Below are 15,838 nucleotides of genomic sequence, written 5' to 3'. Positions count from 1 at the left end.
TGGAGACCAGTGCAGATGGGATGGGATGGGAGAGGAGGGATGGGCAGGATGGCTTTGCTTTGGCAGAAGAGTTTGATAAATAGGAATGACGAGTGTACACTAGCAGCTTTCACACACACACACACACACACACACACACACACAGGCATTCCCCAAATCCAAAAAGACTTCCTTTAGAACCACAGAATGTATAAACAGCTGACTGTCGGAAAGCTGCCGGAAAGCTCAAGTATCTAGCAGGTGGGGACTTGTTTTCCAAGAGCTGGTTCAATAGGACAAACTGAGAATTGTGATCTCACAGGGGTGTGAACACCAGAATTCAAGGAGCAGATGGTGTGATTTAGTGGAAAGGTCACTGAACCTGAAGTCAGAGGCTGTGGAGAGCATCCTAGCTTCTCTCTTTACCAACAGCATGACCCTGGGTAAGATCTTAACCTCGCAGAACCTCAATTTCCTCATCTACAAAATGCAGGGTGGCGCGGGGAGCCTCTCCATATCTACCTTCTTAAATTGCTGTAAAGTCTGATAAAGGTAATATCTGTGAAGGTTCTCTGAAAATTGAAAAATATACATTTTTCCCACCATATCCTTTTATGGCATTTTCTATGAGACAATCATTAATCTGCTTTATAAACATTAACCCAAAATGACCTTAAGAGGTCAGTACAATTTTTTATTTCCATTTTATTGAATTATAATTGACATATAGCAGTGAATATGCTATAAAGAACCTGCCTGCAGGAGATAAGAGACGAAGATTTAATCCCTGGGTGGGGAAGATCCCTTGGAGGAGGGCATGGAAACCCACTCCAGTATTCTTGCCTAGAGAATCCTATGGGCAGAGAAGCCTGGTGGGCCACAGTCCATAAGGTTGCAAAGAGTCAGACACGCCTGAAGTGACTTAGCACGCACACAGGCAGTGTATAAGTTTAAGGTGTACAACATAATGACCCGACTTAAACACATCAGAAAAAAATTACCACAATAAATGTGGTGAATATTCATCATCTCATATGGATACAAACTTTTTTAAAATAGGAAAAATAGTTTTCCTTGTTACTCTTAACAATGTTCATATATAACATATAGCAGTGTTTGTCTTATTTATTATATCGTGCTTCATGTCTCTAGTGCTAATCTATCTTTTAACTGTAAATTTGTAAGGCTGGTACTTATCCCCATTTTAAAGAGAGAAAACTCATCCCCATGCACAGAGAAAGCATGACCTCAGTCCAAGGTAACACAGCTAGTGAGCAGCAGAGCAAGAATTTGGTCCCAGACACTCTGGCTCCAGAGTTTATGCTCTTAACCACGAGACTGTGTTGAGTTATTATACACAGCTCCTAAGAATATGCATTCTTTTACTCATATTAAAAAACCAACAATAATAATACCCAAGCATATATAGTTCTCCACATTTCACCAAGAGGTTTTCGAAGTTCATTATCTTTTTTAATTCTCACAACAACTCTATGAAGTTGTTATTATTCTATTCCTTTGTGTGGATGAGGAAATTGTGGCTTGGATATCACTCGACAGTGGGACATGTGTTCCAAATTATTTTTCCAGTAATGGAGAGAGCTGTGGAGTGCCCAAGCCATTCATATTCACCTGTCCAATCCTCTCCCATCTATGGACATGGACTTCTAAAATCGAAGATCCCAACCAATAACAGAACAAAAAGAAAATAAAATCCAGAAGAAAAGGAGTGGGTGTGGAATCACGGCTGGCCTCACATACAAACAGGAAAGCGTCTGACAAAGTGATACTTGCATTCTGCCCAAAATTATCTACTGATCCCATTCTAGGGCCTAAAATTCTACCATAAGATAGTTATTCCTTTGAGAGAACACCCTTCCAGTTAAAAAGTACCTTTGGAAGGTCCACATTATCATGTATATCCCAATGTGATATTTCATAATATCCTCTCCATTTTGACAGCTAGTGGAGAGTAGGCTCTAACCTGCATACAGCATAATTTGGGAATTAAAAGGTCATAAGATGGGTTCAGAGTATAAGATAAGCAAGAATGCAAGGCTGAGCTGAAAGTTGAGACCCTGAAAATGGGGTTGGAAAACCAGTGCTGTGGTTGAATTGGGGGCTTCCAGTTACACAGATCCCCAGGGGAAAGGCAGGTGTGGAGACCAAGCACAAACGCGCGCAGGGAAGGGTCTCCTGGGATGCTCTTCCCCTTTAGATTTCCAAAGCTACTTCAGGCACCACCGAGGAGGCGCTACCACGACATCATCCCAGTAAGGCAGCAGGCTGTCACCACGCAGGCACAGGGAATCCGTGCACAACAGGAATCCCTGCTACAACGCGAGGAGGGGCAGGGGAGAAGCGGTGGGGGGAGCCAGCAGCAGGGGAGGAAACTCTCGACGGTTGTGTTAAAAAGGATTTGTTCCACTGTCAAAACCAGAAAGCTCTCCCCAAGAGCCAGCTTTAGGGAAGGAAGCCTGAAACGACAGAGGGGAAGAATTATTATGGAGGCCCTTTGGAAAGGGGGTTGAAATGAAGAAGGGAGCAAGCTGCAAGCAAAAGGCAGGTGTGGCTGTACAAGTCCACCTCTGGACAGTGGCAGCCGGCAAGGCCTGGGTGTCAACAGAAACTGAGCTCTAGTGCCTCTGTTGGGTCCCGATCAAAAGAGACCCCAAAGCCACCCAACTCCCTCGGGCAAGGACAATCCTCTAAGTTTTGCCTATTCCTGGTTCTCCCCAGCAACTGGGAGAGGGCCCCATGACTACCAAGCTCCCCCAAACTGTACGAGCCACACCTTGACCACTCACCTGCCCATTCCCCTTTCTGGGCCCCATCCTATCCGCAAAGACATCAACCTCCTCTCCACCCAGGAGCTGGGGGCCCCCAGCCAAGCTGGCATCAGCTTCCACTCAGGTTCAGTCCTCAAACAAAGACATATTTGGACCCTCCTGCAGAGACAGGGGGAACCGCTTCTGAGCCCAGAGGGAGCTGGCCTTAATCTGCTGCACAGTGAATGACAGCAATGTTAAGAATGAAAATATGGTTTGGGGGGATAGTCCCCAGGAGCCCAACATTTTGGTATTTAAAGGAACTTTAATGAGCTTAAGAGGCTAATCTGGAGTTCAGGAGGGGGTGTTTTGTTTTGTTTTGTTTTGAAAAATCCTTTTAAAGGTTCCTGAGGCTGGAGAGGGAGGAGGCAAGAGCATTGTGAGTCAAGGAGTGGCTATGGTATAACTGAAAGGGATGATGGGAGGAGGCTGCTCTAAAGACCCCTTCTCACTGCAGCAGCAGTACTTGGGAGATACAAGATGATTCTTTCCAGGTGGAGAAGTGTGACAACCCGAGAAGTAGCCAAAAAAATTGAGCGTGAGTACACGCTATGAGAATGCTAGCCAGGCTTCTCACCAAATGACTCCTTGTCCTGGTTTATTGGTGACAACATCAGACTCAGGCACATCTCTGACACACCGAAAAACATAACGCAGCATCCATGAAAGTGCCAGGCACACTCAGAAAGATGTTCAGGGTCCCCTAATTGGTCACCCAGACAGTGTGGTCATGAGATCACGCAAACCTGGGCATAACGTCCCTCACCAGCTGCTGCAGTTGAATTCTGCTCCCATAACTGGATGGACCGTTATTTTGTGCGTCTAAAAGACAAAGTTGTTTCCTCCAAGTGAGAAAAATTAAAAGAGGATTCCTAGGAGGCACTAGTTGTAAAGAACCTGCCTGCCAATGCAGGAGATACAAGAGACGTGGGTTTGATCCCCGGGTCAGGAAGATCCCCTGGAGGAGGACAAGACAACCCAGTCCAGTATTGTGGTCTTGAGAACCCCATGGACAGAGGCACCTGGCAGGCTACAATCCATAGGGTCACAAAGACTCAGACATGACGGACACGACTTAGCACATACACATGCAACAGTCCATAAGGATAAGGTTGGCCTGGCAGAAAAATGAGGCCATGATGAGATGATATTTAAGAGTCCTCACGTGCCTTCAAGAGTCAAGTTAGTAGAATTCCACAGGACATAGGGGAGTGAAGGGGAGGCTGAATGGGATGCAGCTAGATGTGAAGTCAGATATAGCACATGGTCCATTCCACGTGCTATTCCATGTGCTGAATGTCAAAAGTATTTTTTTTTTTAATATTAAGAGTTTAACTGGCCCATCAGAAAATGTTTCCAACCCATAGTGGCCAGATATCTAGCCAGGGCTTGTCCATTACAGGGTAATGATGATAAAACACAAATCTAACAGGGTGGAAAGCCACTGGAGGCCTGAGGAGTCAGAAAAGCCAGACATATTTACTGTTATCCAAAAATAGGATCCCCCAACTGGAATCTTGAAAGGCTAGAAGAGACCAAACTCTTTCATGTGACTTTAGTTAAGGACGAGGAAAAGCACAGTCCACTCTGTATTTTTAGTTGTTATGACATTATGGTGCAATAATGGGGAGTCTGGCAAGGGCTTCATTAAATTCTGGCTAATCCGAGCATGGCAGCCAGGTGACAAGCCCTACAGATAATCTGGTTGCCTTGTTCACCACTGAAAAGTATAGCATGGAAGTCGTTTTTTTAAATCCTCTTTTAACTACCCAGATGGGGCTATTTGCGATGGGACCATGTATACCCAGAAGGTAGGAAACCAATGCTGAGCCACAGTTGTATTCTTCCGATAACGTCTTCACTAATACTTCAGTGTTTCTGCTGCATTCCAATTGCATCTGCTGTCTAATGCCAAAAGAAACTTAATCCCTATCCTAAGTCTCATTTTATTTATTTTCAGTAGTGTGAAAACAAACATGCAGTAAGATTACAGTGTTTACACCTCGTTTTTAGCTGATATAGCTCTAATCCTCCTGCTAATTAATGCCAGGGCCAGAGCAATTTTATTAATTTCAACTTGGTTAAAAATATAGAGACAGATAATTGTGCTTGACTAAAATAACAATTTGACATTTGGAAGGTGTTCACTTCATTTCAGCAAGACAGTTGGCTAGGTTTCATTTAATATATGACAAAGAGACACAACGCTGCAGCTGACATTGGTTAAGGATAACACGACTAATTCTAATTGTGATGAATTGGCTAAACTGTCCCACATCGCGCTAGTCGTGGAGGAGATGAAGGGGAAAAATGTAAATTACAAGGCACACCAAGTTTCTCTGTCAGTTTCAGAAACAAGCACCAAGGGGAAAGGGCCTCTTTCCTCCACTACCTTTCTACATTTGGCTCCTAAAATTACCAACTTTCCCAAATGGAATCTGAAAAGACTGCAAGCAATACTGTTCTATAATTGCTAAGAAACTTTCCGAAAAACATATAGGGCATTCGTTCCCTAGGGGGAAGCCTCAGGTTATGCTGGAAATAGGACAGGACTATCCCATACAGGAAACTTTCTGCTTCTTTTGGGGGTGGGGGAGGCACTCATCACCCCACACAGTCCCTAATCTTCCTTATCCCACCCTGTAAGTGGCTTACCAAGAACTCTCATCTGAAGAGGCGGGCATGTTAGAAAGATGTTAAAAAAAAAAAAAAAATTCAAAGCATTTAAGTACAGCTAAGATTTCATAGTTAACTCAAATTATTTTTAACTCTTTCTACGGTGGCTGTGATTGTACTTTACCCGCCATGGTCCGTTTCCCAGTACTGTACAATATACTTAACAATCAACTTAATATGGATTATTTTGAACTTGATATAACACAACAATGACATCTTGTATACGAATTTACCCCAAGATGCTTTAATAAATTCCTGGAAATATAATGAGTATTTTAAATTCTTGTCTATTTTCTCACTTCTGAACATTAGAACCCAAATCATTTCTTTGACCATAAAAAATAATTAGCTGATAATTTAATGAAGGGAATTGTTCTCATTAGAGAAACAGTAGCTACTCATTAACTTCAAAAAACCCTCCAAGAAATAAAAGCAACAGTGAAGAGGGCTTTCTAAAATTAGTAACAGTATTTGGGGTCACACAAAAGTTATAAATAAGAAAAATGAAACTAAAAAGCAACACAAACAATGAATTATCAGAAGAGCTCTTGTCACTGAAATCTGAACGGCAAAAGCAGCTCCTTAGCTGGGTGGATGACAAATACCCAGAATTCTATAGTATGCAAAACTGAGTTGAATAAATAACTTTTTTTTAATGTGCTCAATTTACGTTAAGGATAAAAAGAATCCCACAAGCCTACTCTGAAAGGAAATGTTCATATCTAATCCCCAGAATACTATTAATATCTACTCCTACTCTCTAATTTTCTTTCAACATTTGAAGTCTGAGATTCAGAAAATCCTACCTAGGGACCAATTCATATAAAAAGAGAAAACACCTCTGAACAAAGACTGTTTCCAATCACCCTTTAAATAAAAAAAGAGATAAGTCAGCTTGCACAAACACAGTCGCAGACCATGGACAATGCTTATCCCAAGCTAAGAGCCCCCTGCAATTTAATGCACACATCAATTTAATACCTAGCTGTGTTTGATTTTTATATGCCTAAATTTTACCATGCCAGGCATGGGGCCAACAGAAGATGAAGTAAAAATCTAACAACTGCCTCTGTAATTTCATCTGCGGGCTCCTTTTATGAGGAACTGATGTCCAATTTTAATCTCCAAGTAATGTCACGGTAATAAAACCAAACTAACTCTCCTCCCTACACACCTCCTACACTACCTTGATAAAATCCAATATTAGTCCATTACTGATCCTAATAGAGATCATTACCTCAGCCGTTTTCTCCGTGGGGCTGCCAATCAGCAGGTCAAAAGAAAGATACAGAGAAAGTTCTAATGAGGGATATGCACCTCACTTCATTGGAGTCCCTTTCTTCAGAAAAGTTGGTCTGCTCCAAAAGAAGGGGGGGGAACATGGACTGGCCCTCTGAGAGAAGGTTTCCCAAGACCTGCGATTTGCTGACATGTGGGGAGTTACCATGCTATAAGAGGAGCCCTGATGACAGCAATACTATCCCACACTGCTCCTAGGATGTCCAGAACAATCTAAGGGATGATGATAAACTTCATATGTGAGGGGAGAGGGCCCTGCCTGACACACAGAGCCGCCAGACACATGAAAGAAACAATATAAATTTGATTTAAATGTGGGATCTCTTCCAGAAGCCTTAATTATCTATTGTATCACCACATTCCTGTTAATCAGCAGCCTCTCCTGTCTCCAACTTAAGTCCAGCTACAGTATTTGTCTGGAAGACATTCAGGGAAAACTCCAAACTAACCAGATCCTGGAGGACTCAGTTAAATAGGGAACAATAGTTATACAAGTAGAAGTTTCCCCAAGCTGAAAAACACTTTGGTTATTTGCTAACTTTCAAGAACTGTCAAAGACAGTTGAGTCCAACGTTTAAGCGTTCACACCTATAACACCTGAGTTCTACGTGACAGGACGCTCCTTCAGCAATTCTGTGCACGTATCATCCCACTGAACTAGCCATTTTTCTTTGATGGCATGTCATGCACAATAAAGGTCACCTCCAGTTCTTAATTTCTGGATATTCATATATCAGTTTTCTACACTCCAACTTTAAATGCTTATTTGTTTTGGATGCTGAGAAGATAAATTATTCCTAAGAGTGTCATAACGTATGAGACAAATATTTAACGAAATGCCCTGAAGTCCTCAAATGGATGGTTGTACGTCTAAAATGCCACTGTCGATTCAGTTTTTAAAAATTAGACAAATGTGGTGTTTGACATCAAGAAGATGTAACAACTAGTTGATAGAGTAGAATTTTCACATTTTAACTGGCTGTCTGACACCATGAACAGGCAGTTCATAATTCAAATGCAAAAGTGCCCAACAGTCAGAAATGTACATACAAATGGCTGACATAAATATGATAAGGCCACTGTGTCAATATGTTTATGAACTCCACTGAAGACTGCACATTAGCTATATGGTTTTTTTTAATGTGTAAAAATAGCATTTGAACTTCATTTATTCTGGAGACAAGGGCACCGCCTGAATTTCATTTCTATGAATTGTTCCATAATTCACCACTAGTGTTGTCCTACAGCTTTAACTTCTATCTTAATTTCCTCTCCATTCGCCTTGGCTAGGCCTCAAATTTTTAAAAAGATTCTAAGGAAAAAGGCAAAAACTATCTTTATAAATGCATTCGTGAAAGAGGAAATGTGCTCTCTGTTTTATGACTATTATCTAACACTAAATTGCATCCCCCAGAGGATAAATTTCTTCCAGACAACTTCTATTCAATACTTAGTCCTATGATCTAAGTAGAGGTTTACAATAAATACTCAATAGCTAGGATAATATAGGCTATAAGCCTCCTGAAGGCAGGCTTTGAGATATTTTCTCAGTATTTTCCCATCACCAAGTCTACTTCCTTGCCTGTAGAAGCTCAAAGAGCTTGCTGAATAAAGGAAAATGTCTTGAGCCTAATTTTAAAACAAACAAACAACCCCCCACCCTTCCCATTTTACAGCAACTACCATGAAGGCTAATGCCATTAAGATTATCACATATACTACATCCTGGTTTGGTTGAAAGAAGAATGGGATATGGATGGAGGGCAGTGGAGAAAAACCGTAATAAAATTAAAAGACAATGGCGGCGCTGGGCACACACAAGTGCTGATGGTGAGCAAAAGAGATAAGCATCTCCGTTTTGGACATCTGTGTTAAAATCAAAATTAAAAGCCCTCATGGTAACATCAACACCTCTCTGAACAATGTAGCTCACACTACTCTGTAAAATCTTCTTGGTTCTGGCCAACAGCTGGCAAGTTGATCCCTGCAATTTTCCCTTTGCAGAAATAGCTTTGTGCAGGAAGAACTGACCCTAGTGGGCTAATAAGCCCCAAACCGCCGCCAAACCTGGGAGGCTGCAGTGAAGGGACATTGCTGTGTTAAGTACTTTACAACAACTGTTTCTTCTCCTCTTGACACAGCCTGACTTCCTTAAAGAAGATTTGACTGGCCAGACAGCTGTGTTGACCCGTAAGCCTTCTTTGATTCGTGATTTTTTTTTCACAAACAGAATAGAAATTCACCACCCAAATCCTTTCCTAAGCTCTCATACTTTTGAATTTGCTGGTGTTGTGCCTGAAGGATGTGGACATTTCAGTAATCTGTAAGCACAAAGATAAAGATTGGATCTACGCAATCCCAAAACTTTCAGATGGCAACGGGGGCGGGGGGCAGGGGGGGGGGTGTTGAGCAGAAGCTTTATCCAAAGGTGGTACTTTAAGTTGTGTGTGCAAAATTTGCTTTTTTACCTAAAAATCGCACTTTTCACTCAGACACTAGGGCAATGAACAATCAAGACCAGATACAGGCACATCTTTTTAAAAAATGTACAACTATACCCAATGTTACCACTTTGGGTAATGGTGATGTGCTTCTCCCCTTATTTCTGTATTGCTCTACTCATTCAAAATCAGACCTCTATTTTTTGTGTGCTGAAAAATGTAGTTATCTTTTCAAAACAAAGCAAAATGTCCAGTACTCCATCCACATAGGGGTAAAATGCAGGAATACTGTATCAAAGGAGTGTGAGTAGCAGAAAGAATTTCTGTGTGTGGTCACTGGATCTGATGACTTTGTCAGTTTGCAGTAAACCTCAGAGGCAATGCAAAAAAAGAAGATATTTCTGTTCTCTCTCTGAGCTTTTCTGTGTTATACTGAGATTTTCCCTACACACCTCATTTCATGGTGTGTTTTTAATAACATCATAGGAACTGTTTTTCATGAACACTAAACCTCCCTTGATTTTCCTCATATACTGCTGTCCCTTTGATTCACCAGTGACAAATGCGAAATTTTCCTGTGCACGTGCCCCCAGGGCACTCCGTCACTTATACCAGTCCGGAGTACAAAAGCAGAGGCCTCCGTTTCAGCCATTTTTCTTTGCTTCAATACCCTCCACGTCTCTGTGAAGTCAGTGTCCCCATTATTTAGCCATTTTTGACCCGGAAAAGTAGTGTCTCCCCACCCCACCCTCTGCTTAGCTTTACTAAGCAACTCCAGGGCGGGCCTGGCCGGAACCAGCAAATCCTTCAAACTTCCATTCCCCAGTGTCATCCAGGCTTTAGACATTATGAAGATCTAGAATTGAAATAGTCCACTTCCCTAAATACCTTGTTCCTAACTCTCCTCATCACACACCAGAACGTTCATGTCGACCGGCCAAGACCGGTCCATGTCGAACCTGCCGAGCAGCAGAAACGCACCCCCAGACAGGAATTAGGGAGATGGCAGAGGATGGAAGACGTGGTCTGGCTGCCCGTGTGGCCCGAGGGTTTTGGAAAAAACGGTGTAAGGGGTAGGGAGAATACAGGGAGCGAAAAAGCCAGCAGGGTGTGCGGCGCCTCGGAGTTCAAAGGAGCAACAGTGCTGTGCCTGAAGCTTAATCTGTTGGGGACCCCAGTGGACAAAGTCAAGGAAGGAAGGAGCACAGGGCATCCAAGCTGTGGGACTGAGACTGCCTCAGCTCTGCGCATAAGCGTCTGGGTGGCACAGACAGGTGGGTAAGGTGGAGAGGGAACCGGAGAGCAGAGGTGGGCCACTGGCAGCTCCGCCCCCCCTCCCCCGCCCCCAGGGCACCCCAGTGAAGCGGGGAAGGGAGAAACAAGGTCGATGGGATGGGATAGGAGTGTCCACAATGGAGTGTCCTCGGGGGAATGGCCAGGTCCAGAAAACTGGACGAGCAGACCATAGAGAAAGCCATCCCTTGGCGCTTCTGTCGGGCCCCAGCCGCTACCGCGCCCATGGGCGCAGTCCTCCGCTGCCCCGGGGAGCTTACAGGATGGAAGAGAATGGGCACCTGCGTATCTGAGCACGTGGGTGTATCCTGCACCTTCCAGAAGCAGATGAGGGGTAAAGAAGGACAGGGTCTCCCACGCTCGCTGATGCGGTGTGGGGGAGGCGATCCGAGGCGCGGGCACTTACTTCTCATAGTCATACTTGCAGTAGAGCTTCTTGTCCCGGTAGAAGCAGGTGGTCTCCAGGGGCTCTTTGCAGGAGGCACACTGCACGCACTGCTCATGCCAGAAGCTGTCGTTGAGCCGCAGCAGAAACCTATCCGAGATGACCCGTTGACAGCCCTCACAGACAGACTTCGGGCTCACCGCTCTGCCTACAGCAGCAACAGACGTCCACCGATGAGCCGCGCTGGCCCAGCACCCCACCAAACCCAGCCGGACCCTCTACAGATCCATCACTCCACACTCACGGATTACCCCCACGGGCCCCACCCTGGAAAGCCCCCTGCTAAACATCCAAGCCGAGATTTGGAGAGCACAACAAAATCAAACAAAATAGCATTTCTGATAAACAGGGACTATTTGGGAAGGTTTTAAATTCTACCAGGGGAGGGGGGAGAAATCAATAAGTTGCCTTTAATTATCAAACCTATCCAGGTATGCACAATCCTGCACACCTCATGTAAAAATCAGCCTACAAATAAATTTGTGCTCCCAGGTTAATCAGCTAGTCATCAAATAATTCACCATGCTTGTCTCCATTGTCTATGATTAAAACTATGAGTGTGTAAAAATAATTCTTTTCTGTTGTTGTTTGGTTTTATCCTTTGCTAAAATGCAATTTTGTTCTATTTATTTGGAGGAAAAGTTTATACATTTTCTTTGCTTCCTAAAAAGTCCCATGCCTGCAAGAAAATACCATTCCCGCCCTAGGCAAACGGTATTGTTCAAACCAAAGAGCCCCAAACTGCTGGATGGCCCGCAAATTGCAGATGGGTTTTTTCATAATTAAGAAACATCAAAACGGAGAAAAGGGGGGTGGGGGGAGTAAAGAATCAGGACTCCAAGACACTGCAGTGTCGGGCCAGTGTTCCTGGAATCAGGCGAGCTTAGCAGCCACGAAAGAGGGCTAAACCAAACCCAAACCGACTCAGAGGGGAAAGGACTCTTCTCAATCCTAACCTTTGCACTTGCGTCCGTTTTGTTCCTTTAGTTTTCGGGTGCGGGTTGGGAGGGTTAGTTTTGTTTTTGTTTTTAGGGTTGTGGGATGCTCGGCCACCTCTGTCACTTTGTCGGCACGTTTTATTTAGAGAAGGCTTTGTTCCCCGGTAACAATACTTTTGCGAGAGATGTCCCAAAGGGCCTGACGCTTCCCGGTTTCCCTGCTACACTTGGCCCCTTTCCCCTTAGGAGACACGGCTATCGGCTCAGGAGCGGGCCCAGTCACCTTGGGATTCAGGCAGGCGGTGCTAGAGGTAGCGAGCTCTTTAAAATGTTTCCTATTTTTTTCTGCCCTGTCTCGGCATCTAGGGCCGCGACCCCGGGCACAGGGAGCGGACCTGAGGCGGGCAGGGCGCACCGGACTCGCCGTGATGCCCGCTGAACGCTAGCCCTGACCCTCCGGGGCAGCTCTGATTCTCTGGCTCTTCCGAGGCTGTATGGAGTCGGGAAGTTTCTGAAAAGGCGGTCGAAAGAGGGGAACGAGGTGCACGCGATTTCGTTTCATCTGGGGAGTTGGGGGGCGGGGTGGGGGGAGGATATCCTCTCTCAGTCCGGTTTCTCCAGCCGAACTGTCTCATCCTCCGCCTACACCCCGCTCTAGCTGTTCCGAGTTAGGAAAAGGGGCAAGAAGTTTAAATGACAAAACGAAACCCCGCTCCCCCGCTAAAAAAAATTAAAACACCCTTCACCAAACTTGAAAAGCATCGAGGGCGGCAAGGTGGGAGTGAGAATCCCTGGCTTCGGTTCGCTTTGACCCGCGTATGGGTTGAGGCCCTGGGTTCGCCGCTCCTCCGTAGTCACTGCGAAGGGACTGGGGAGACCCAAGAGGCAGCGGGACCCGCGAGACGAGAGATCCGGCACCAGTTAATTAAAGCCGAGGCTAGGGCCCCGCCGCGCGGGCTAATCCCCGCGATGCGCTGCCCACCCGCCCGGAAAAGCCTCTTGGCGGTGCTCGAGGCTGAGACTGGGGCTGGAGTTGGAGGCAAGAAGCCGTCTCGAACTTGGGTGCTTCGGACCTCGGGTTTGTGTGCTCATCCCTAAGTCTCCGAAAAGAGGGCGGCATTTATGAGATGTCGATCAGCTCTATGATTAAAAATCCATCCTTGGGTATTTTTAATCACTTGCCATTCAAATGCCCGCGAGCAAGCTCGCCCGCCCCTCGCGGCTCTGGGGAGTTCGGTGCCCGGCGAAAGAGGCCTGGGGCGGCTGGTCGGTTTAGGGTGGGAAGGACCCACAGGTTCTGACAGATAGGGAGTAAGCTCAACTGAGTGTACGAAGCGGGGCGCTAGCTCCCCTACTGCTGTGTCCCAGCGAGCTGGACGCCAGAGCTGGGGCGTGGAGGAAAGACTGTGCGCCCGAGGCGCACGGCCTGAACACTCACCCAGCAGCGAGGAGAAGGAGGCCGACGTTTCGATGGCGCTTTGGAAGTTCTCCTCCATCTTCAGGCCGTCCAGCATGTTCGGACCGCGCGGGGAGGACCTGTAGACGAGAGGAAACGACGCTTTGGGCGTCTGAGCCCTTCAGGACGCGGCACACGCAAGCCGCCGCACTCCTGGGAAAGGACGGAGGGAGTGTCCAGGGTGACCAGAACGAGCTGCGAGGGTAGAATTCAGCCAAGAGAAATGTGGGCTAGGAAGAGAGAAAGCAGTCACAGCGAACTGCTCGGACTGATCTGATTTCATTCGAAGCCAACGCGTTAAGTACTTAGGCCTCCGCCCCCCAACTGCGTTTCTCCTGCCCCTGTCCCCCACCCCCTCACCAGGTCCCCAGCCCCAGGTTTCCCCACCCCGAGTTCGACTCCGCCCCAACCTATACCAGTCAGGGCCCTAGGGATGCCTCGGCGGGAACCCAGCTACTAGTGTAAGAGATAAAGGAGTGGGTAGTTTCCCTCGCGGGGCCGAGCCCAGGCACGCGGAACTATGAGGTCTACAGTCCGCGCCCAGACCGGCAGCGTTGCGTCCCTCACCTGCCCCGGCCGAGAAGGGGCAGAGCAAGCGATCCGGAGAGCGTCCCGCCAGCTCCCAAACTCGGGGCGCTGGGATCTGCCAGGAGCGTGCGGGGCGCGCAGGGAGGTCCGCCCGCCGGTCGGCCGGTGCAGGGAACGTCTGCAGGAGCGAAGAAGTCGCCTCGGGGAGGAGCGCGGCTGGCCCTGCTCACACTTGGATGCATTTCAAATCAACTTTCAGAAACACGCCCGCCCGAGCTGGAGCCTAGGAACAGGCAGCCTTCCTTACCTGATGGGTGAACTCGCTCCCCGTGGCAGGAGCCAAAAGAAGTTGCCGAGCGCTGCGGGAAGCTTCGGCAGGGGGAGGCGCAGGCCCTCGAGGCTGCAGCCGGAGCAGCCGCCCCCGGCTCCGGCGCGCCCGGGAGGGAGCCGAAGCGAGCGCCGGCCCCTGGCTCCGCTCCTCGGCGCGCCCGGGCCGGGCCGGGACGTGGCCGCGGGCGGCCGGCCTTGTTGGGACGTCCTGCCCGCTCGCGTCCTCCTCGGGAGGAGAGGAGGGCCCGATGCTTCTCCCGGTCTAGAGCGAAGGCGGAGGCCCAGGGTCCTGGGTGCGAGTCGGGCCCTGCTTGGCTGGGGCGGATCCGGCCGCTTCTGACAGGGACCGCGGCGCTGCGTGCGCGGCGGAGGGAAGGGGGTGGGGTGCGCAGGGAGGGGGCTGGGAGCGCGTCCCGTGGAGGGCCAGCGGTAGTCCCTTCCCAGCCCCGCGGCGCAGCCCAGCCTCGCGGCCACCGCCGGGTGAGCTCCTCGGCCGATGCTGTCCTCCCGGGCACGCAAAGTTTCCTCCTCTCCACGTGTACTGCTACCTCTGGCCGCGCTGACGCCGCTGCTGCCCGTGGCTCCGCGCCCCCGCTACGTTTTCGCTGAGATCTCGCCGCCACCTGGACCGCGGCGCCCGCACACTGGTTCCGCGGCCGCTCTCCAGCCACCGCAAACCTCATGAGCTGCGAACAAGGCCAAGAAGCAATTTGCCGCGCGTGGCTGCGGGACCCTGAAGCTCAGAGTTCTTCAAGCCCCTTCTTGGTCACCCGGGGCCCCCACACGTTCCCAACTTCCACTGGGCTGGAAACGCCGTTTACCGTTTCAGTTCGAAAGCCTCTCAAGGATGGGGTGTGCAGATGCCATAGGATCCAAGGCCAGAACTTGAATCATGCTCCTGGGAGCGACTACATGGGATCTGACCCCAAGGCGACGAGCTCCGAATACCACCGCGCAGGAAGTCAGCTAAGGGGGCATTCTTAGCGGAGCAAAGTATCTGGGGGTGGGGTGGGGAGAATGTTAATTCACTAAACCTCCTAACCCTAGCCTCCGGTGGTAGAACTTTAACCCCTGTAGGAGCAGAAACTGTCTCCTGTGTATTCCAGGAGGTTAGCACAGTTCTGCGTCCCAAGTAGATGCTAATTAAGAAAGAAAAATCGTGACGCCGCTAATACTTAACCGCATATTTCTTTTGTTTCAGTCTTGGTCACACAGTTAACTCATTTAATCTTCACAACAACCCTATGAGGTGGAGACATTATCCCAATGTTAACAGGCAATGAAAACAAAACACTGAGGGCGTCTGAATACTACGGGAAGGTTCCATTCAGTGGGGTTCTCCGGGGGCCCCTCATGTCTGAACTGAATAGAAGTGAATTGCCATTGCCACGCATTTTGGCACGTCGAACCTGAGCAGAGGAGATGCCACTGAACAAGCGTTGCCTATTACCTGCTCCAAGGACAGGACAGCTGTCTTATTTTTAAAGAAAAAGTAGCGGCAGCGCTTGCTGCAGTGTGCTTAAGGGCAGTGACCCCACTGTAAGTGCGCTAGGCCAGTAAGGGCAAGCCAAACACTGAATATCACTTCAGAGAAGGCAGGGAAAAGGGCAAAGAATTTAATGCTT

At 47.8% G+C, this 15,838-nt stretch overlaps 1 protein-coding gene across 1 annotated transcript in view; it reads right to left on the bottom strand.

Annotated features, from left to right (window-relative positions):
- The window catches only part of LMX1A (LIM homeobox transcription factor 1 alpha), a 173,952-nt gene extending 159,591 nt beyond the window's left edge, over nt 1-14,361 (bottom strand). The window contains exons 1-3 of the mRNA XM_019986723.2: nt 14,191-14,361; nt 13,338-13,435; nt 10,923-11,109 (exon numbers count right to left, since the gene is read on the bottom strand). Of these exons, the coding sequence (XP_019842282.1) occupies nt 10,923-11,109; nt 13,338-13,413 (263 nt within the window). The 5' untranslated portion in view covers nt 13,414-13,435; nt 14,191-14,361. The remainder of the gene's footprint in view (nt 1-10,922; nt 11,110-13,337; nt 13,436-14,190) is intronic.
- Between the last annotated feature and the right edge of the window lie 1,477 nt (nt 14,362-15,838).

This window comes from Bos indicus, chromosome 3 (assembly GCF_029378745.1).
Source record: "Bos indicus isolate NIAB-ARS_2022 breed Sahiwal x Tharparkar chromosome 3, NIAB-ARS_B.indTharparkar_mat_pri_1.0, whole genome shotgun sequence".
Classification (NCBI taxonomy): Eukaryota; Metazoa; Chordata; class Mammalia; order Artiodactyla; family Bovidae; genus Bos; species Bos indicus.
The sequence above is the reverse complement of the archived record's forward strand: the minus strand, read 5'-3'. Positions and strand labels throughout refer to the sequence as shown.